This window comes from Eremomyces bilateralis (assembly GCF_010015585.1).
Source record: "Eremomyces bilateralis CBS 781.70 unplaced genomic scaffold P152scaffold_1, whole genome shotgun sequence".
Lineage (NCBI taxonomy): Eukaryota > Fungi > Ascomycota > Dothideomycetes > Eremomycetales > Eremomycetaceae > Eremomyces > Eremomyces bilateralis.
Window position 1 is genome coordinate 1,634,847 of NW_022985067.1, and position 21,426 is coordinate 1,656,272.

The window sequence follows — 21,426 nt, forward strand, 5'->3', positions numbered from 1 at the left end:
CAGCCTCTCATACCTCAAGCTTCTCATTGTGCTGCCATCACGAACCATAAACGTATCAAGAGAAGCAAGCCAGCCCAGAGTTGCTCACCCAATGATTGCCAGCCTTCACCAACTTGGAGTTCATCCAGAAAAATGCATCCACAGTCACATAATGGCTGTTGTCCAATCCCATTGCATGTGGGTTGCCGCCAATTGCAGGAAAGTGTGAAGAAAGCAAATGGGATAGGGAAAGGACACCAGCTCAGTGGGTTCATTCTGGAAGGGAAGGGTGTTGTAAGAGACTGATAGTGTAGGTAGCCTAGCATAAGTCAAAAAGTCAGTGCTAGTGACAGTCACAGTCACAGAAATTGAGAGATCGCTTACGTTGAGCTAAACGTCAGCTCCCAACTCGCCCGTGCCACCAGACTTCTCCAGCTCTTCCTTGAGAGAGTTGGAGAGAATCGCCGAAGTTAGGTCCCTGTTCTCACCCGTGGTCGACTCTTTCATCGCTGATTCGGCGTCATCATCTGGGGTGATGATCGCTGCGGACTTCGAGGTGGCCTTGGTGCGTTTTTTGGACGGAGTATCGCCAGTAACGTCATCACCGTTGGCCTGGTCATCGTTGGCAGCATCAACCTTCTTAGGGCGACCTCGTTTCTTGGCTGATGATGACTTGGGGGTGCCGTCATCATTGGTACTCTTGGCCCTCGGCTTCCTCGTCTTCGGAGTTCCAGGAGTGGTAGCACTGGCGGCACCTCCAAGGTCTCGAATCCTGCGCCTCAGCCCATTGAAGAGAGTGGCAGCAGAGCCCTTGGTGTAACCAGCAAGGTTCGCTAGCTTCTCGTAGTCAACCTAGTGTGAGAGCGATTGATGTCAGCCGCGATGATTGTGAGGGAGTGAGATCATGTTCATACCTTGATGTCACCTTCGATACACTGCCAAGCACACGCAAGCAGCTTCATCTCATTTTCGGTGAAGAGGGGCTTAGTAGGGATAGTGCTAGTAGCACTAGTGGCGGTGGTGCCATTGGTGGCCTTGGTTCCATTGGTATCAGCCATGTTGGCAGTCTCAGTCCATTCAGTAATAGTATATCATGCGGAGGAGTTGCAATTGAGATGAGAGGATGGGGTAGAGTGGGGCGGAGATGATGAGCAGCTCGATCGTGGAGGTGGTCTGTGAACGAAGTTGGCGGGTGGAAATGGTGAATGAGAGGTGGGGTGTCGAGGTGAGAATTTAAATACAATGAGCGGAGAAGACTCGAGTGTATTGAGAGTGGATTCAATTCTGACTGGCAGTGATTAACACAAATCACTATTGAGTACCTTCTAACACAAGGCATCTAAAACTGCCCAATTGTATCTGGAGTGAAAAGTGATCCCTCCAACAATATTCAATTTCACTTTCACTGTTTTACATGACGAAGAGAACCAGAATATTGCTCCGCGGCCACTCGAACTATGCCTTGAGAGATTGAGTTTAGAAAAAGTGAAGGACAGTGGGAAGATTTCAGAACCAGATCACCATTGTCGAAATGTAAATTGAGTCGTGACGTGATATATCGGAAAATCCCAAATATTACTCAGCAAGATGCTCGCGACGCCTGCTCACAGTCTCGGAAGCAAACATCCCCTTTATGATTCTTTCAATTATCCCATTCTAGGCTCACTGAGCATAGAGATTCTACGCAGTTTGCAGTGAAGAGAGAAGTGGCGCAACATTCAAATGTATGATAGACATGACTTTGTCAGTCAGAACTCAGACGGAATCTGACCCATCCTCATGCAACACCCAAGTAACATTGATTCATAGAACAAGTGATAGTAGGAACAGGAAGAAAGCCCTTAAGAATCTCTACAGCCTCAACCCGAATTTTCACTCCTCGGAATGGCCGTATATGATAGAGTTATGTCGGAATGTTCTAGTTCGCAAGATGTGACGTTGAATGATTTCTGTTGATCAGTTGATCACGTGCTCAGTCATGAATCTACCTGTTTCCAATGCAGCCTTACAGCGGAGATGTACTCTGCATAGATCACACTATCCATTTGAATAGCACAGAGATGATCGATGGCCTTTTCGATACGAGATAAATAGATTGAGTTTGATGGGCGGTTTGAATTGGGACTAATTATAGTAGTGAACCCTGAATTTCCCTTCCTAAAGTCTCCGACAGAGAGCGAAGATCGGCCGAGTGACTGCGCCAACAGGTGCGGCCCGTTGTGGGGGGTTGTGGGGCGTACGCTTGTTCAACGTCTGTCTACTTTATCTTCGGTTTAATTTCTGCACCAATTCATGTATCTTAGTCTATGAGTTCTCGATCCTTCAATATATACAGCGCAGCAATACGAACAGAATCAGAGTTAGTAGACGAGCTTTGGCAATCAACCATAGAACAATTATTCGAGGTGTTGAACCCCATCATAATCAGTCTGAGTTCTTTCATTTGCTTCTTCTGAAGAATTGGTCAAAGTCAATACCTATGGGATTTTTCGCTTCCCGATCCTCCTTCAATGTCCACCTATATGCCTGGAGGGTGGAAGAAAGCCTCGCCAATGCTTCGATATTGCACATGTATGCAAGCTCCCTCCCACAATAACCATGTTCCAAGTCCTCCGGTCATTGAACCCAGTCCTTTTCTGCACGACCGTTTGGGCCAGCATTTACCCCAGCGACCTCCCTAACAAGACAGGGCCAAAGTCCAATATCAAAATGCAGGCCCATGTGCAACCATTCTCTGAATACGAGGTCGCACAATTGCAGTGCGATTTCTCCGAAATGTCGCACCGATTAACACGAGCCAATAATGCAGCTTGACTACCTCAGCCCCAGATATCCCCCCGATTGCCCTGGTTGCTGGCTGCCAGTCCTTCTCCCCCATTTGGGCCCTGGCCATGCAGATCTCAAGTCTGCCCATCCACTTCTGCATGCGCCGATTCTCTGCATCGCATATATGGCAAAATCGCCTCGTGCTGTCCTCCATCGGGTTTGCAGTTTGCCGCTGTTGATCGTATCTTGGAACCCTTTTCGAGAAGACTGGATATTATAAACCGCAAAGATGGCACGCCAGACAGTGCTAAGGTACGTCTCAGAACCATTTGGAAACCCTACACACCAAAATGGGTAGCATGTTGTCCACCAGCAATTCGCTAAGATGTACCGTCCTCAGTGCGAACCTCAAGGAGAGGCACGTCAACATGATGGCCTTTACCGCATGTGTAGGATTCGGGTTGTTCCTGCAGTCCGGTATCGTCATCAATATGGCCGGACCTGGTGTTGCTGTCATTGCTTTCGCATTGGCGTGCACAATCATGTGGGCCATTGTTGGTTGTGTCGGAGAGATGACGGCGTTGTTCCCCATTCCGGGTCCACTATTCGAGTTCCCTGGACGGTTCTTGGATGAATCGGTAGGATATGCTACGGGATGGCTGTCCTGGTATGAATACGTTCAAACAATTAGTAGAAGAAGTCGCCGACTGACATGAAAAGGTTCGCGCTTACGGTCACAATGGCGGCTCAGATCATGACCATTTCCCGGCTGTTCAAGTTCAATTTCGACCCCGAGTATCTTCGCGACGTGGGATACCCGGACGAAACGCTCTCCTGGAACACTGGCGGTGTATCACCAGCTGCCTGGGTGTTCATCTTCCTCATCATCATCTTCGCGGTGAACATTCTGCCGGTCCGGATATACGGCGAAGTCGAATACTTCTTCGGCACCTGCAAAATGCTGTTTATTTCCGGGATCATCATCTTCAATGTCATCGTATCGGCGGCGCAGCTCGTCCCCCATAGCTCGAACTTCTGGACGTGGAACAACCCGTGGGGATTCTCGACCGATGCATTCGTCCTCAAGGTTGACAGCGAGCTGAAACCGACCAACGCGCTGACAGGCGATGTTGGCCGGCTGGTAGGCTTATGGACAGGTATGACGACTGTCATGTTCAGCCTTCTCGGCTTCGAAACCATTGCGATGACGGGGCCTGAGAACAAAGACCTTGAGAAGTGGGAGACTATCAAAATGTCCAGCAAGAAGCTCGTCATGCGGGTCAGCCTTCTATACTGTCTAGCATGCTTCACAGGGGGCCTCAATGTCCCCTACGATGACCCCTACCTCATCGAAGCACGATGGGGATCGATCCAGGGTGGCCAGAACAGCTTGTTTGTCATTTCCGCTGTTCGTAACCGCATTCGAGGTCTCCCTCAGTTCCTCAATGGTTTCTTCATTTTCAGCTGCACCAGCGCTGCGATCAGTTTAGTATACAATTCGTCCCGTCTGCTTCATGCCTTGGCCAGCATCCCTGAAGCCTGGCCTCTCTGGGCCCAGAGCTGGCGCCGTCGTCTCGAGCGGACGACCAGCCAGGGCGTGCCACTCGCGACGGTGACGGTGAGCTGGTCCATCGGCTTCCTCGCCTTCCTTTCGGTGCAGCCCAATTCATCCCTAGCAAGTCACCCCAAAGTCACCCCACATGTTTGCGCTTGGCTAACAAAGATTCAGGCCCTCGGCCGCATGGCTACTAATGCCACCGTCTCGGTCCTCGTCGTCTACTCAGTCATCTGCTTCTCCTACATTCGTTTTTTTCACCGCCTCAAGCGCGCGGCCGAGGACCCTTCCCTCGAAAACCGCAGCGCCTTCAACCGCGAGGACCCACAATACCCCTACCGCACATCTGGCCAGCTCTTCCGCGCAGTATACGGCTTTGTGTTCTGCATCTTGCTGATCCTCCTGAACGGATGGCAGGCGTTCTTGTCACCATTTGCAGTAGAGGACTTTATCGTCAGCTATGTCGGACCGGTGGCGTTCCTGATCCTCATTCTGTTCTACCACATCAAGAGCGATGGGTGGAATCCGGCCAACTGGAGGTGGAGTGCAAGCATGCAGATCCAAAGACCGCCGCCGAAAGTGGTGGTCAGTGGAAGAAGGAGGGGGAAGTTGGTATTTCCCGACCAAAAAGAATTATTCACTTCGGACAATGGGAAATCCCTGCTGGAGTGGATTTGGGTGTGGTTGAAGTAAACATTGGTCGATTTGAGCGTTCTGTTATAGTTTCAGCGTCATTTTTGAATCGGATAAAGCGTCCTTTGGTTGATTGGCTACGAGTGGCACGATGCAGTGTATATGTGGCGCAAGTTCAAAGCATAATGTCTATCCAATTTGCAAGCCTCCTAAATCCATGTGTCCTGGTATCTCCCGAAGTTTCAATAAAGCTGCTGTATATAGTACCTTTCCCGACCAACACAATCACTTCCAATCCCCTGGCAGCTCTTGCACACTTGTCGAGTCCAACTCAATCACCCTCCTACTCCCCAGAGTCCCCCTCCTATTCATCCCGGGGCTCGACGATCCTGGTAGCGCACCAGACATCGTGAATTCCAGGCCCTCGTCAATCTTGCCCATGAGCTCCGCAGCGCCATCGTCGATACTCGGCAAACTGGGTTTGGACAAATCGAACGGCTCGTGCCCGATATCGCGGTGCTCGGCCACGACACGATCGTACTCGGACCGCAGGTCTCGATCCGTAACAGTCTCTTGCTCCGACCGCAGCGATACGGTCCGCAGCATCAGCTTTGTGTCTTTCGTCCAATAAATCTGCACGGTAGTGTCAGAGGGCATTGCTAAGCCGACATGGCCGACCTTCAGTGCTACGCTCGGTATTTTGGCGGTGGCTTTCTTGATGCGCCGTGGGCTGAGAGTACCATTGGCCTTGTAGTCGAAGAGATGAAGGTCGGTGAGTGAAGTCAAGGCGGCATAGCGGATGCAGGACGGTGACTGCGCGGCGCAGAGGGTACGGGGAGAGAGATCGTCGGGATGGAGGTGGTCATACCCGGGTATGGGGATGATGAGGGGGTAAGTCTTGCCGAGGAAGGCGGTGAGGAAAGCGGACCGGTGGAGAGAGTCGTAGAATATAGAGGTCAGGTCTCCATCGTTGGTTGTCCACTGCATGGAATGTTAGAGGTGGGCTGGTATGGATGGATGCCCTAGATGAGCCTTACCGGGGGTAGTTTGAATGAGCGGTTGTAGTCAGTTTTGACACCCCAGAGTCCATCTGAGTTGGCCTCCCAGACATCTAGATAAACGCAGTGATCCGCAAGATGAGTGGCCACGATCAACATATTGTTGTTCTTTGTGAAACTCAATTTGCGTTCCAAGATTGCATTCTGTCGTGCAGTCTCCTGTGTCACCTCTCTCCAACTAAGAGCTTTCTTGGATGGTGAAAGCACCTGATTCTTCTTTGGATGGTGCGATCCATGCAACGGAGAAGCCTGCTCTCGGTCATGTAAGATGACTCTTCGAACACGGCGTGACTGGACCTGGAAGATATGGATATCATCGTTTAAGGTCATGGCTATATAGTTGTCGTCCCTTGAGACTGATATGCAGATTTCCGGGATCGGTCGGTGAGACAGTTCGATGTCGAGATCCGATTCAATCTCACTGCTCCCATCAGTGACCGTGATAATCTTGCGACGCTACAGAGGTCGTCAGCAGGTACTTTTATTGGATACAAACCTTGGCTTACATGTCCATCTGAAGCAATTATAGCTGATCGGTGGTTTCCAGCGGCTGCGTATTGCACATTGGGGATGTTATACCATGCCGATTTTAGAGCATGTGAAGAAGTCCCGATATCCAATTTCGCGATTCCGCTATTCGGCGCTCCCCATACAAGCACTGAATCACCCATAATCGAAAATGTGAAAGATGTAGGTGCCCCTGATGTTGGCTTCGTTGGCTTCGTTGGCTTCGCCTTCATGGACGCAGTCCTTCTTCCAAGCATGATACGAGGTTTCGGGTCTTTTCTGGAGACTGAAGAGATGGAGGGTGGAGCAGTGGATGGCAACGACTCGGTCCGCGGCCGTGCAGCAGGCTCGGCTGCCAAGGAGGCGAAAGATGGTTTGCGAAGACTCGGCGCTGGCTGTGAAGTCGGCAATGACTGTGAGCTAAAGGCGGGCTGTAAGCCATAATGAGGGTTTGGGGATAGTGGAGATACGAGTCGATCAAGACTTGGGATATCTTTCTGATCTCGAATTGGAGGATCTCGGATCGGGGTATCTCGGATTGGAGTGTCCAGAGTGGGAGACACCACCGAAGAGAGCGGGGTTGCTGGAGGGTCTACAGGGTCAGGACGAGTCGAGGAATGACTGGTATTGTAACTCAGTGACCCTGTCCTTGAAGACGTTTCAATGGAGTTCGATGGCTTCGAGAACCGACTCGAAGATTCATCCGTAACGCTCCACCCTCCTAACAAAGAGCTCATCAGATTCTCGATTGGTTCAATGAGACGTGCACTTTGCGCGGTTTGTCCTCCGGGACACCTAGGGCATTGCGTCTCCAAGATTATGAAATTTGAGATTTGCAAAAGTTCCTATCGCCGTCAGCGCCATGGAGTCACATTTCCTAAGGAAGGTGTGCCCTAGTTTACCTCGTATGCGGAAGAGCCAGTATCTCGCAGGTGCCTGGCGAGTAGCTTATGAGGAATAGGATGAAGTGCAGGACAGCTCAAGACATATATAGGCCCCATGTTCTCATCGATATCCAACCGTTCTTGAACAGACGCAGCACCCAACACCCAACACTTTGCAGACCTCTTGATATCGTAGTAGAGAGTCTCCATCTCTCCATTGCAAGCCCATAGTTGATTGGCTCTGCTCTTCAACCATTCAATTAGATGTTGCACCGATTGTTCGAATTCGCTCTGCATTTCCGTCATGTAGTCCTGCAGTTCAGGAATACGGTACTTGGTGTCCTCTCGATCTTTCCAATCAATTATATTTGCAAAAATTGCTTGGAGGACACTGAGCACATTTGAACTCATTTCTTGGGGCTGCATGATCGCTCGAATTAGTGCCCGCTTTCGGTCCTCGATTGCCCATGTTGACTGGAGGGCCCGGCCATCTGGCGGTGCCTCAGTCGATGGACTGGATGGAGTTTGGTTGTTGTCCAGATAGGTCTTGATCAGCGTGGACTCTCCTGTCCATACTGAATCAAAGAGGATCCAGAACGACTCAAGGTTCGCAAGGGGATACTTGCTCAGCCGAGCCAACGCTGAAGGCACAAATTTGTCGGGATGAAGATTGAAATAGTGCTGTCACTGCATCAGTAGATGATATATGAACCATTCGGATGGGCTATACATTTCCTAGAGCATGTGACATGGCCACGGTTGGATGTGGCTCGAACGGTGGGGACGGGTGCGATTCGGATCGAATTTGCGATATTGCCGCCGGAAGTAGTTCTAATACGAGGAACTTCTCGTCCTCCGGAAGACTAGTGTGTTGCCATGCAGCAACAATGCTCCGCTTCAAACCACCTCTTTGATCTGGAGAAAGTGCATCGTTCCTCAACAGTAATATTCGAACCCCAGCAAGTAGGGTGAAGGCAACGTGATACCGAAACCTCGCCGTCTCAAAGTCTACTGTTGACTGCGCAGGAAATAGCTTGGACTTGATTTGAATAAGATACAACATGCACGAGATGATGTTTTCCGACGAAAGGGTGGACGTCAGTGGGGATGTGGCGGCGTCGATGCCGGGTCCTGGGCCATTGGGATACGTCCTTTGAAGGTCGAAGAGGATCCGGATCCACGAGACGACTCGGGTAACGCTGCTGATATGGTCGAGCACATTGGCCTGCAGTTGCAGCAGCGACAGATCTCCCACGTGCTGGCCGACGATTTCCTGGACGATGTTGGCGATATCCGGACGGCCTTTAACCACATCCCACGCAACCGCAAGGAGGGGATAGGACATGGGGGAAGATCCGGAGGACGTTCAATGGAAAGGACGGCGGACTGGATTTGAGACGGGCGGGGCGCGCAACGGGCCTCATATCATCGTATCGATCTCGCGAGTGGCGGGTGCCTTACAGGACGACGGAGCAAGATGGCTACGATCGACGACAATAGAAACCACCAAGGCTGAAGATTCGTATGTGGCAATTGGGCCCATTCAGGCACTGCCCCATGCTGCATGGGTATCACGAAGTGCTCGCCTGCTCGGTCGTGCAAGCCATGTCCCGGCCATGTCCATGATATTAAAAGAGCTCCAATCACCGGCCGGGGATGTAGTATGCAACCAAGGAATCTAGGGTCCTTCATTGGGATCTTGCATCTTTCGTAAATGTCGGGTTCCACTCCGAATATCTGTCGGCGCTATTGACGGATGCTGCTAATATCAGCGTCTGAGATGGTCTGAAGTCGATGATGTTGACTCTGCAGTCTCGTATTCACGATGAAGTGACGTTGTTCAATCACCGACTGCCCTGCGTCCTTCATTTTTCAATTAACTAGCCGAATGTCTGCCAGTATCTCAGTTTCGGCCTAGGATGGTCCGCATCACATTCATCTGACCGGTGACAAGATTGGAAATGGCCTCGAATAATCTCTACCTGCTTCTCGGACCGCTGCTGGAATCCGCTGGCGCTTGGTGCCCCAAATACGAATGCAGCGCTCCCGGAGGATGTTCCACACCACCTCTTCGATCACTCCGAAGCTCGGCGCATTGGTTTTATCCCTCAAATTATTGGCATCCATCCACGTGAAAGAGAGTAGATTCAATCATCGACACTCCCGCGTGTGTGATAGTACTAGTATGATGGTGAAAATTGTTTAGAGTCGTCGAAAACTCGAGGTGGATTCCATCGAAATCGGTTGGGCCCGTCCCGTATCTTGGTCCATGGTATTCTCTAGTTGGTTTACTCTCACGGTTTATCAAAATTCAAATTATTAGTAGTTAACGAACTGAATATGGCTAGTTACCACCCATCCTCGTCTCCACTGGCCTTATTTACAGTGTAGTCTGTACATTGTACTTACGGAATACAGAATCACGGATTCCGGCTCGATATTTTAGCAACATTCTAGATTGCCAAAACATTAAACTTTGGTTCTAATCCGGTAACACAGCCTGAACCTACGGGTGCTCACCATATTACAGGTTTCACCGATGAAAGCCATCAAGCGAGATAGTACTACAGTCACGATAGGAGCAGCTGTACCATTTCTCAAGTATGTCTTAACACTTTCGGAATGGTAGCCTCGATGGGAACTAACAAAATACCAACCCAAATATTGCGACCCTCAAGCAGAAGCCAGAGAGCTTGATTCCTGCCATCACACAAGCTATGATCCTCTATTGCTGCCGTTTCCTTTAGGAATTGAAGGAATCCAAGGCCAGGACAACATATAGGAATGGCAAGTATAAACACCGAACAGCGCAAAGTGGGCGTCCAGAGAAAGGAGCCAAGTTCTCAGCTCTTCCGATTCGGATTTTCCATCGACCGGAAATCCATGAGAATGAGAGATGAGGGAGCAGATTATCCACCATGACATCCTTCCTGAAGTCGGCAGACCCGTCGTATGCACACTGTCTCTCGAGTGAGGATATTAAGGCCCGACTTAATGCCTCGCATTCTCTGATGCATCTCTATACTTCCGAAGGTCCATTCGACATGGAGACTTTACCTCCTGGGTGATTCTTCGACCCCACATTTCCGCCTTATTGTTCACCCCTTTCTCCATAGCTGGGTGTTGGAACGTGGTAGCGGACCATCCGAGATTTTGAAAACCATCACGGAAGGCTTGGAACCATTGTCCGGAATATCAAAGTCGAGGATTACAGTCAACCTTCGCTATAACGATTGAATCCGTACAGGCGAATCCAATCGTTATAACGCGGATATCGCTAAAATGAATTTTCTTGGCAGCATTGATTGAGAATCCGTGCAGGGAATCTTATCGCTATAACGCGAATATCGCTGTAGCGGTAATCGTTATAGCGGTGGTTGACTATATCTAAACACGTCTTGCTACTTTCACTATCAACTGCCATACTCGCCTGGCGTCCACGTCTGTTTCGGCAAGACCGAGTGTTTGTATCGTGAATGTCCTGATCAGCTTCGTGTCTCCCTGGGCATTATCCGACGCAAAGGAGTCGAGAACAATTGGTCAAGTGACTATGAGAACCCGGATCTGGGATGAAATCAACACAGGCATCCGCATAGGTAGCGATGGCGGTGATCGTCCCATTGAAACGGAGCCAGAATACATGAGAGTATTGACCGGCATTTCTATGTCCGCCTATATTATCAACGACCAGAACACCGCCATCTTGACTCTTGAGAGTCGGGAGTGGGATAGGCACACTCGGAGCTGGTTCCTGTTTGACCTTGCCCAACTGGAGATCATACTGGCTTAATATCACCCACATATCCTAACCCAAGGGACACCTCGATTCTGTGAGGACCAAAGCACCCATATAGTAGAATTCAATTCAGATCCTATGGTGCTGGAGTGCAGCTCACTGCCGTCTGCTCAGGTGTTCGCTCACCATTTCGTTTGGCGCCTCCGGATCTGATACCTCGTGGGGTAGGTGCCCGGAGTTGGTGGTCCGGCTGGAGCTTGCCGGGATGTTTATAGGTTGATTTCGTCTGAATATGAATATATTCATCGATATGCACGCAATTACCTAGTGATTTCTTGGGGATATTGGAACAAGAGTTGAATTCTGAAGTCCGAGGATGAGCGTGTGACTAGCTAATAATATGGGGATACGTTCGGCCAGACTGCCGTAAAAATCGGACCCTCAATTGGGGCGAACTGGAGGCGATGACATCAGCCAGGATGCTCCTCCAGAATATATGCACCTCCGTCCTCCTTGTCTGAGCGTCCATATCCCATGAAAAACTACCTTCGAACAGTGCGCCAAGATGGTTTTGGGTCTTCTGGTAGTATCCTCTATCCCTGTCGTGACGGGTGTCGCAGAGGCGGTTAGCGAGCAGAAAAAGCAGAACGCTGCGATGGGCGATGAGCGATACATGACGAAATTCAACTTGGACATCTTCTGCGAAGCAAATCACCCGAAGGCGAAAGAAGTTCACGGGACGACTGTGGTGATGAAAGATAACAAGGTGCGGATATTCCTCAGCGCTTTCTCTGATTTCGCTGATCCGATCCCCTCAAGGTCCTCATCTGGCCCAAAGATGCTGAGACAGGCAAACCACGGCAAGGCGAATCCGACGCGCCACCACCGCATCAATTTACAGGATTCTATATTCAGTATCCCGACGATGACCGCCAACCGACACGAGGGCTTGTCAGCACCATCTCCGTCGACCCTCCGATGCTCAACTGGCTCTACGCCGATTCCACCACGGGTGCGCTTGGCTTCGGTAACCGCAGTCAATCCATCGAGCACACCGTCGGGCCGTGGGATTGGACCGAAGATCAAGAGGGCATGACAATTGGCGGAGAAGAGGCGTTCGTTGCAGTTGAAGAACAGCCCGGAGTTTGGGCCGTCTATTACGACAAGGATGGCGATCATCTGGCAGGAATCCCCGCCGTTAAGAATAAAACCATCCTGGAGATTAGCCTGGAGAGGAATATTCTGGCCGAAGAACGGCAGGGCCTGGATAAGCCAAACAATCCGACCAATAACACAGTTAAATCGGAAGGCAACATGGGGACACGGTGGGATAAGTGAACAATACTGCTCTGCCCTTGGCTCTCGTGGTCCTTCTCGGCCACCTCATCGAAAGATGCGACCTACGAAAAGCAGCACTGCAGCCCTTCTATTGGAACAACGGAGTTTCACCCTGCTCTGGAGATATCCTGGATGAGCCCTTCGACCCTGCTCATACGGTAGTTTAGAATGTCCAACTCGTAGGTAGGTTCGAAATCTCGAACCAGTATACATGGATGGCGCCAGATGCGATCGACAAGCATTCTTTTCACCGGCCATCATGGCCTGATCGGAATAGCGGTATTCGTCCTCTCTAGAGCAGAGCAGCCGATATATTCCAGCTTGGATTTCCGTCAGCGGAAGCCGAGGATGGAAGCTGTGAAGGCCCCGCTGACTGTTATGAGAGTAAGTTCCACAGAGTCAAGTTGAGCGACAGGAACGAATCGAGACAAGCTTGTTGCATACATAAGTCCTTCGCTTGGAATTTTTGCTACTTCGCGAGATAAAACCAGAACAAGTAAATTTTACGGAGCACAGGATATCACTGATGTCGAAAACCACCCATTCAACGTTTCGGAAGTACTGGCAGCCAAAAGCATTGATCCTTAGATATCCTCAACGTAATAACTGCTGCATTGTCATTTGTCTCGCTCAGTAGACGCACTGTTGCACATGCTGCTCTTTGTCACCTCCTTCAACGGGCTTCAACCGGACATCTGTCCGGCCACCGGATGAGATAGCTTGCCGAGACCATGACCTTCTCCATCCATCTGGGGTGCCTCTAGACCTTCCGCACCCTTTCTAGCGTATGGTCCCCCACCAATCATCACCCACCCCCTCTAGAACTCTCCCCCCTATTAATGCAATTCTAGGAATCTTTTCGACGGCGTCAAGGGTTTTCCTTGGACACTCCGACTTGGCGTCGGTCACTTCCATGTATGGAAAGCACCATTTCATTGTTCGATGAGCGCCAGGTCCAATTGACGTGATGAGTCGATCCACTCTGGAATGCCCGAAATCGAACTTTACCACGAGGAGCAGCTCGGGGGTTTTCATTCGGCGGGCCGACGCGAGTCTAATTCTCGGACCGTGAACAATGGGAAGGCGGGTTATTTGGTGGCGCTGCATATGGCATCCAATGCGAGCCCTAGCAACTATACGGCGTACAACAGGGTCGGAGGTATATAAAGTCCCGTTCATAGATTAATTGATTTCGAATTATGCCTTCAGCCGCTAGAACCTGTTTTTCTGTCGTTTCTGTCGTTTATTCATTCCCTTAATATTCCTAATCATGCGAAACATCCTCTCGCTTCTTGTCGCCGCCAACGCGGTGTGCGCCTGGCCGTTCCAACGGCGTGCGGTCTTGGGCCATGACCAGATCGTGGGATTCCCACAGACTGTGCCGTCAGGGACCGCTGGAGAGCTGTACCTAAAATTCCAACCGTGGTTGGAAGTCTATTCTGGATGCGTACCGTTCGCAGCTGTTGACGCGGACGGGAATACAAGGTACCCCACCCTGTATACGAGAGACCGGAACCCAACACTTGTCTCGCAAGCCTATCCGAAAGGTGCTAACAAGCTTTTCCTAGCGGCGGTCTGGCCAAGACCGGAAAACCTAACGAACGCTGCGGCAACAATATCGGCCAGGTCTACGCACGCATTGGCACGCACAACGGCCAAAGCGGCATCATGTACTCCTGGTACATGCCAAAGGACTCGCCTTCCAGCGGCTTCGGGCACCGCCACGAATGGGAGAACGTCGTCGTCTGGCTGTCAGAGGCCTCGATGTCCGCAACCGCGACAGGGATGTCGGTGTCCCAGCATGGCGGGTATCAGAAGAGCGAAGACTTCTTCTCCAGCGGATCGAGGCCGCTGGTCGGCTATCTCAGCATCTGGCCGATCAACCACCAGATGATCTTCACACCGGAGAAGGGAGGGGAGCAGCCGTTGATCGCTTGGGAGAGCTTGCCTGGAGCAGCAAGGTCGGCGTTGGAAAATACGAATTTCGGGGATGCGACGGTCCCGTTTAAGGAGTCGACATTTGCGGGGAATTTGGAGAAGGCGGCATTATGAGCCCAATGTAATGATATACTCGGGGAAGTTGGACGAATGGATCGAAGGCGAATAGATATACCGAGTTCTGTCATTCATAGAATGTACAGGAATTCAGCCTTTCCATCCCCGTCATATGGCGACGTTTTCTTCCTCTTCTCATTCTGTATTCGCAGGACCAACCGCAGGCCCAGTGCCAGAATGGCTACGGCGGCCATACAGCTCGCACACACTGTCATTCCAGTGGTGTAATACGGCGCATCTTTCTTGGGATACAGTCTGGTTCCCAGCAGCGGCCCGCACTGTCCCACAATGTTCAACAAAGCCAGCCCCGCACCTTTACCGGTCGCGGAGGCTTGATTATTCAGGTTCCAGCTGATGATCAGAGTGATGGAGGAGAAGAATCCTGCAGTTGCCGGGAAGATTGCAACATATCGCAACCACGATGGTAAAGCAAGCACCGATGGGGATGACAGAGCCAGGATGGTGTATCCGAGGAATCCAAGGAGGGAGGTGAATACCAGGTAAGGGGAGCGGGAGGCAGACCGATCCGATAGATGGGCACTTATGAGAAGAATTGGGAAGGCCAACAGCGAAGGAAAAGCGGACAGGAGTTGGCTAGTGACGGGAGAGTGGCCCATGTCGTTGATGATGGTTGGTAGGAAGACTGGAAGAGATGAAAAAGCGACGTTGCAATTGAAAAACATCAGCTAAGTAGACATTAGAATTGGAATGAGTAATGAAGAACGGAGAAATTGGGGGAAGTACTCACAGCAGTTAGATAGCTCTTTGGATCTACCAATGTGCGCCGGATCTCAGGGAGAGACAACCTACTCTGCCGTCGTCCAATGCCCATCTTCTCGCTCATGGCAGCCTCCGCCTCCACCTCGGCTTCCGTCTCCCTTTCATCTTGCATCCGCAACGCCGCCACCTTCCGCTCCCTCTTCGTCAGAAATCTCGCTGTCTCCGGGCTATCAGGGATGTAGCCCCACGCGAATGCCGCCACCAAGACACTCGGAAACCCTTCCACGAGGAAGAGCAGTCGCCATGGCGCAATCGGTCCCCCCTCACTGAACTTCGTTATCAGCCATGCAAGGCTGGACGCGAACGACGTAGCGAGTGGGGCGGCGGAGATGAAGAGACCCGTCCGATAGGCGAGCTCATCGCGGCGGAAGAAGAACGAGAGGTAGAAGGGGAGACCTGGGCCGAAGGCGGCTTCGCCGATACCAAGAAGGGCGCGAAGGACTAGGAGAATGCGATATGAAGTGACAACGGATTGCAGAGAGGCGATTACTCCCCAGGATAAGATGCAGAGAGAGATGTGGATATGGGCTGGGATGAGGCGGTATCTAGGTCGGGCGTCAGATGAGGCGAGGAATGGTGATGAATTTAGGCCGTACGTACAACAGTACCATCCACTCAAACATGATATAAGTGGCATAGAATGCCGTTAATAGCCAGTCATACTGTGACGACGTAAGTTGTAGGTCGCTCTCCAGGCCTGCAATTCGTGCGTTTCCAATATCTGCCCCGGTTTGTTAGCGGCTTCAATGAGTCGAGGAAACTGTCACAACGCGTCGATTGGTTATTAAAAGGGACGACCAGGAATCGAAATTGACACGTACTGGATCGATCCAAAAAGCTCATCATATACAACAACGCCATAAATGCAACCAGCCTCCAATCCAACCGCTTCAACACCTTCCTCTCTTCCTCGGGGCTATACAATGTAAAGCGTTCACCAACGCTGCCCCTCCCCCGACAACGAGCACTTCCAACTCCCTCTCCGTCTTCGAGACCCTCTTCCTGATCCTCCAAGAGCTCGGCGTCCTCCTTGTCCTGATCCTCCTCCTCGAACTCCGTTCCCTCTTCCCTCCTCAACGGCGGTTTGTTTGACATCAGCAGCGTCATCTCAATGTTCTGCTCGACCCCATCGCCTTGTTCGGAACCCACAACGGCTTCATCGGATGAATCGCTCGGCGTCAATCGCGAGTTTGAAGGTCCGCTGGAGGTGGATAGGCTCGGGGAGAGATGCGTGCGCTCTGCTCCCTTGCGAGTCATGACGCGTGAAAGACTAGCACTAGTGTGATGGCATGAGGGCCTGGACCAATAATGGCGTACTCTAGCTCTAAAGAAGAGCTCTAGGTTTGAAGACGGGTTAGGTGTTGAACACAATAATATGAGGACGAAGTGATAGAAGGTCAAGCTGAGGTTGTTGACAAGCTGGACAAGGGCCGAAGCGCCAGGGGTTCATGGGGGAGGGGGACTGGAGGGGTCCAGGGAAGAAGCTCTTCGCGGGGCCGGCATTATTATTGCGCAACATCTGATCACCGATCACTCAGAGCGGCTGAATTTGAAACTCATACTTATTCAGGTACCATGAGGTAGACAAACCAGTTAATTACGAGACGCAAGAAGAATCCTGAACCCCCAACCGGAATTACGACCAATCCAGAGGCTCAATTGTGAAGTCTCCAGAGTCTGGAATTTTGCTGCTCGTAACGCCCGGCGGGCAGCATATACAGCTACAGGTATTTCTAGGCGCCTCAGTTATATATCATTCCCATCCAATGGCACCAATTCGTCGATACCTCCGAATTACGAAGTATTCCGTCCTTGAAGTACGGGTTTATCTGGAGAATCCCGCTACCGCGGAGTCGTGGTTGTTGCGGAGACATGATCCAGCTCTTCCTAGAATCATCGCTGCGGTACAGCCCTTAGTCTTACCGAAACTGCGTGAAGAAAATGAACGAGCGAAAGGGAAGAGCAAGAAGAAAGGGGTTAAGGACGTGATTGTTCAAGGTAAACACCCTGTTCTACTTTATATTCCGTTTAGATAGGTACATAGCATGAGACAACTCAGCGGAGGCTCTGTCTATTTCATCAGCAGGGCACTTGCTAACCCCGACTCGCACAGATGATTTTGAAGTATCCATCTTCTTGACGGAGCACTCTTCGAGGCATACTTTGCTTACGAAGCAGAAGAACGTGGGGAAGAAGGGGAAATTGCAAAGCAACTCCAGCAGATTGACCGAGTGGGTCACCCGAGGACCAAAGGAGCAGCCCGAGCAGCGGTTAGCCACGGAGCCAGATGTGGTCGTCCTTGAGGAAGATGACGAAGGAGCCGGCCTGGGAAACATACCGGATACCCCAAACGTAGCCGAGGAGGCGCCTGCCGCGGCTGAGAGTCCGGACAATGAAGGAGAATCCGCTAGCAAGAAACCGTCCATCAACACGCAATACGATGGTTTCAGTATCTACGGACGAATCCTGTGCCTGGTAGTCAAGCGGCGTGGCCAAAAAGCACAAGAGTTTGGATCAAGCCAGCAGATGCTGGAGACATGGGTGTCCACGCAGGCTGCGCAGGAAACCTTGGTGGATGACGAGGATGGATGAAGGAGTCAGATCACTCGGGTCTGATGCATTACTACTCAGCATTGGTCCACAACCTCGCAGAACCGATTATAACAGCACAAGAACCATCCTAAATCATCGAGCTTCGGTTCAATTGGGTCGGATTGGCTCAATATTCCTTCCCATCCACTTCCTCGTCTGCTTCCACGACCGGCAAATTTGACTCTCACCAACGAACATAGGCATATTGATGTCCTAGTCAGCGCAAAAGTACCGGTTGGCATACTTGCCGAGAAGAGTCGAGTCATTTATGACATGCTGAAGAAGAGGGTCGAAAATGAGGTCAATCCCGTCATGGGGAGAGAATACGCCCAGCACAACATATCCAGCCTTTGGAGATGCTTACCAAGGATTACAGCTTATGTAGCTACGATCCTATGCGCTGAAGACGAATTACGCGGAGACTGGGGCACTGTAATCATGCCCCATACTCATTCATGGACGAGATTGCGGTAGCTTTCCTAGATCTAGACGACATTAGAGAATTGAACTACGTTGCTCAGCGGTTCACCTACTGCTTGATTTGCTAGCCATCGCATTATATCGTGCCAATGGCACCAGACACCAGATGTTTCACCGGCGTCGGGTAATTCATACCTTCGTAACAGAATAAGAGGGCTGCAACGCACCCGTTCAGGGTTAAAAGGGCCAAAGTCGGCCACCAGCACCACCTTCGCCCCCTCGCCTTGCTTCCGTTTCAATCCATTTACGGAGGAAAGTCTTGTCTCTTAGCTGCTCCAAGCTAGTAACCTTGGTGTCCAGTTGCGGCTCTTGCCTACTGAAAGCAAGTAGTGTTGGTACGGTTGCAACCTGGTATAGTGAGCATATGCTCGTGACTGTTGTCTATGGTATATGCAACAGCGACACCTCATACCTGAATTTGGAGCGGCAGATCTCCGATGATCACGGAATCAAACTCTACTTCCGCATATCCAACGCCACCCTCACTTTGTCCACAGCCTTCTGTTTCGATGAGCTCGAGAATAGTTGGAGCAACGGCTATGGAGTTGGGATTGTAGCGGGCGGTCCAAAGGGTAATCAATGGTCGACGACTGCTTGCGGAGAGCAGGGTGAGCGTATGTAGCTCGTCAGGTGTTCGTACACTATCCGAGACCATTAGTTTCGCACGTATCGGTTGTAGCAGGTACTAAATCCCGACTTACGAGGTGTAGATCCGGTTCGGCGTTGGTGCCGGTTTGGTAGCTGAGAATTGACGGCAACATTGTCTGAGCACGAAATTCGATGTGCTGCAGAATCCTACGCGTAGTCGCCAGGACGCTTGCAAAGCCATTGCCTTGTCTAATGGTTTCAACATTGTAACTACCTGTATTGCGTACGAAATAGCTATTGAGGTTCATGGGAGCTGGAACTCCATCACAGGTATGACGTTGAGCCGAGTCAGGATCTGTCAGTAGAGAAATATTGACGAGTCATGTATTAGAACCATATTTCCTTAGAATGGAGATTCATCGTTTCCTCCCGTTGTTTCCTGGGGTGTGACCTAATATGTTCGTGGACGACTATCCTGGCTGTCGATAATTTGCAGCAGCTTATGCACTGTCGTATCATTGGAGGCTGCTGAGACATGAGAGTGCTGGCCGAGGATGCAAAGTGAACGAGCACTGGCAGTCATCAAGGGGTTGGGACTCTAATAGTACCCCGATACACGATGGGCGACCAATGGACTGTCCAACCCTAATGAAGTGCTACCTGTGTTGATGTAACGTAAACGGCATACCTGGGTCGTCTTGGTCCGAGAAGTAAATGTAACTAGAGATACTTGGCGAGAGCGTCGGCCATTTTGTCTCTACTAAACATCTCTGTTCTTTTGCGTCCCTTCTCTCCAATCGCATTGATCCATGATGCTTCCTTGGTCAAGACGCCAAACATGACCTTTGCCCATTCGTCAACATCTTCGGGATTTTTCAACCATCCCCCATCTTCAACCGTCTCCATCGGACCTCCGCTATTTGCAGCAAGGACAGGGGTTCGTGCCAGCATGGCCTCAATCGGCACAATCCCAAAATGCTCTTCCTTTGGAGTGTAGACTAAGAGACGGGCAACCTTAAGCAACACCCACTTAAAATCACCCGGTACAGAGAGTAGGAAAAGCACGTTGACGTCCTCATCGGTTGTAATGGCACCCCTGACGGTGGTTTCCGTGCTACAACTCAGACCCAAGTCCTCGCTGAGAGTGAGAAGCTCATGATGGTGCTCGACATTCTCTGCGACACGAGGGTCATAGCCCCCTGGAGGATGTTAGCGGCCATATAAAAAGCGGATTGTAGGTTCACATACCGGCAATTACGAGTCGAGACGTTTTCCTCAGAGCCTTTGGCAATTGTGAGTAAGCTCTTATGGCTAGATCGACCCCTTTCTTCCGCTCGAACCGATTTATGCTCAGAAGCACCTTCTTGTCTTTCCATTGCTTTGTCAGCAATCCCGCAACCTCGAGATCGGGGGCATAGGCATTGATATCCACACAAGGATAGACCACTTGTGGGTCTCGGTCTTTCAATTTTCGAAAAACTTGTTTGAAGACACTTTTCGTAAAATAGCTGTTCACAACGATGGTATCGCTACAGCCAGTTGACCAGCTCTCGAGCCAATCGAATGGAGCGCGATATAGTCGCTTGATAATGCTTTTACGCTGTACCAGTAGCTGGTCTGGAAAGTGGCAGTAGAAGAGAATTGTGGCTTTTGGTTGGGGAAGAAGCCATTTCAAGAGAGGGATACAAGCGCTTAGTTGGTCGATGAAGAAGGCATCAGGCTGGATAGAGGCTAACTCATTGGTGAAAAGAGCGATTTGGAGGATGAGGTGAAGTTGTCGCAGGATCGCGCATAGAATGGTGAAACGCCCCCCTAATATTGATGGGGGAACTATACTGTCACCTCGGACTCGGACATCAACTATTTCTGGTCAGCTCTTAGTACAATAAAATCCAATGTCTGGCCTTATGCACGATAGGGGCTTTTGGGGGTATGACCGCCGAAATGGAGGTGACTTTGTCATAAAGCATATATCGGCAATGGGGGAAAGATCAAAAGCCCCACAAAGACCGGGGACAGCGAAAACGTACGTTGTCGTACCTCGTCAAAGGAATGTTTCGGATCGCAATGCGAGGTGAATATTGTAACTTTATAGCCCAAATTCTGGCAGCCGACCGCCGCATCGACGACGAGTCTTTCCGCTCCCCCTATCCCCAGATCCGGATGGATGAACACCAAGCTCTTCTTCCCTGCTTTCTCGCGCTCTGTTTCTCGGCGCGACTTAGACATGATTCATAATAAACGGTTTCTGCCGTAAACCCAATCCTTGTCAATGATAGGAGATGCAGCAGGATTCCTTCCAGTTCTTAACCCCCTGGTTGTTGTGGAATCCAGTTGTTGAAATTATCCAAAGAATGTGGTGGAGGACGGAGGTGACTATGTGGCGTCAGGTACTCTATTACTGTACAGTTGACAGGACGCTAAGCCTCAATCGGATGCACTTGTGGCGCCATGGGACGCGTCCACCAGACTTCC

The 21,426-nt window shown here is 50.8% G+C and overlaps 9 protein-coding genes across 9 annotated transcripts; 4 read left to right on the forward strand and 5 right to left on the reverse strand.

Annotated features, from left to right (window-relative positions):
* Positions 1 to 369: 369 nt before the first annotated feature.
* On the reverse strand, positions 370 to 1,037 carry P152DRAFT_445484 (uncharacterized protein; the record flags this gene model as incomplete). The annotated part of the gene is made up of 2 exons (XM_033677859.1): positions 370 to 831; positions 894 to 1,037. 2 exons carry the CDS (start codon positions 1,035 to 1,037, stop codon positions 370 to 372), a joined length of 606 nt encoding a protein of 201 aa, XP_033539023.1.
* A 1,865-nt stretch (positions 1,038 to 2,902) lies between these two features.
* P152DRAFT_17740 (proline-specific permease) lies at positions 2,903 to 5,106 on the forward strand. Its single transcript, XM_033674153.1, has 4 exons — positions 2,903 to 3,057; positions 3,146 to 3,412; positions 3,466 to 4,420; positions 4,475 to 5,106. The coding sequence occupies exons 1-4, from the start codon at positions 3,035 to 3,037 to the stop codon at positions 4,991 to 4,993; spliced, it is 1,764 nt and encodes a 587-aa protein (XP_033539024.1). The 5' UTR covers positions 2,903 to 3,034; the 3' UTR covers positions 4,994 to 5,106.
* On the reverse strand, positions 5,053 to 8,864 carry P152DRAFT_510633 (uncharacterized protein). Its single transcript, XM_033682676.1, has 5 exons — positions 8,113 to 8,864; positions 7,401 to 8,063; positions 6,498 to 7,343; positions 5,971 to 6,447; positions 5,053 to 5,914 (listed from the first exon to the last, which is right to left on the reverse strand). The coding sequence occupies exons 1-5, from the start codon at positions 8,725 to 8,727 to the stop codon at positions 5,219 to 5,221; spliced, it is 3,297 nt and encodes a 1,098-aa protein (XP_033539025.1). The 5' UTR covers positions 8,728 to 8,864; the 3' UTR covers positions 5,053 to 5,218.
* A 2,819-nt stretch (positions 8,865 to 11,683) lies between these two features.
* Positions 11,684 to 12,456, forward strand: P152DRAFT_463559 (uncharacterized protein; the record flags this gene model as incomplete). Its single annotated transcript, XM_033680509.1, has 2 exons — positions 11,684 to 11,884; positions 11,965 to 12,456. The coding sequence occupies 2 exons, from the start codon at positions 11,684 to 11,686 to the stop codon at positions 12,454 to 12,456; spliced, it is 693 nt and encodes a 230-aa protein (XP_033539026.1).
* An 815-nt stretch (positions 12,457 to 13,271) lies between these two features.
* P152DRAFT_453981 (NPP1-domain-containing protein) lies at positions 13,272 to 14,574 on the forward strand. Its single transcript, XM_033678493.1, has 2 exons — positions 13,272 to 13,941; positions 14,025 to 14,574. Exons 1-2 carry the CDS (start codon positions 13,727 to 13,729, stop codon positions 14,506 to 14,508), a joined length of 699 nt encoding a protein of 232 aa, XP_033539027.1. The 5' UTR covers positions 13,272 to 13,726; the 3' UTR covers positions 14,509 to 14,574.
* Positions 14,575 to 14,582: 8 nt separating this feature from the next.
* P152DRAFT_387300 (MFS general substrate transporter) lies at positions 14,583 to 16,386 on the reverse strand (the record flags this gene model as incomplete). Its single annotated transcript, XM_033675883.1, has 4 exons — positions 14,583 to 15,197; positions 15,260 to 15,836; positions 15,892 to 16,012; positions 16,113 to 16,386. 4 exons carry the CDS (start codon positions 16,384 to 16,386, stop codon positions 14,583 to 14,585), a joined length of 1,587 nt encoding a protein of 528 aa, XP_033539028.1.
* Positions 16,387 to 17,057: 671 nt separating this feature from the next.
* On the forward strand, positions 17,058 to 17,883 carry P152DRAFT_386683 (uncharacterized protein; the record flags this gene model as incomplete). The annotated part of the gene is made up of 2 exons (XM_033675844.1): positions 17,058 to 17,289; positions 17,375 to 17,883. 2 exons carry the CDS (start codon positions 17,058 to 17,060, stop codon positions 17,881 to 17,883), a joined length of 741 nt encoding a protein of 246 aa, XP_033539029.1.
* Positions 17,884 to 18,540: 657 nt separating this feature from the next.
* Positions 18,541 to 19,192, reverse strand: P152DRAFT_469840 (uncharacterized protein; the record flags this gene model as incomplete). Its single annotated transcript, XM_033680922.1, has 3 exons — positions 18,541 to 18,711; positions 18,776 to 19,004; positions 19,065 to 19,192. 3 exons carry the CDS (start codon positions 19,190 to 19,192, stop codon positions 18,541 to 18,543), a joined length of 528 nt encoding a protein of 175 aa, XP_033539030.1.
* Positions 19,193 to 19,671: 479 nt separating this feature from the next.
* Positions 19,672 to 21,180, reverse strand: P152DRAFT_463563 (UDP-Glycosyltransferase/glycogen phosphorylase; the record flags this gene model as incomplete). Its single annotated transcript, XM_033680510.1, has 3 exons — positions 19,672 to 20,150; positions 20,200 to 20,811; positions 20,982 to 21,180. 3 exons carry the CDS (start codon positions 21,178 to 21,180, stop codon positions 19,672 to 19,674), a joined length of 1,290 nt encoding a protein of 429 aa, XP_033539031.1.
* Positions 21,181 to 21,426: the final 246 nt, after the last annotated feature.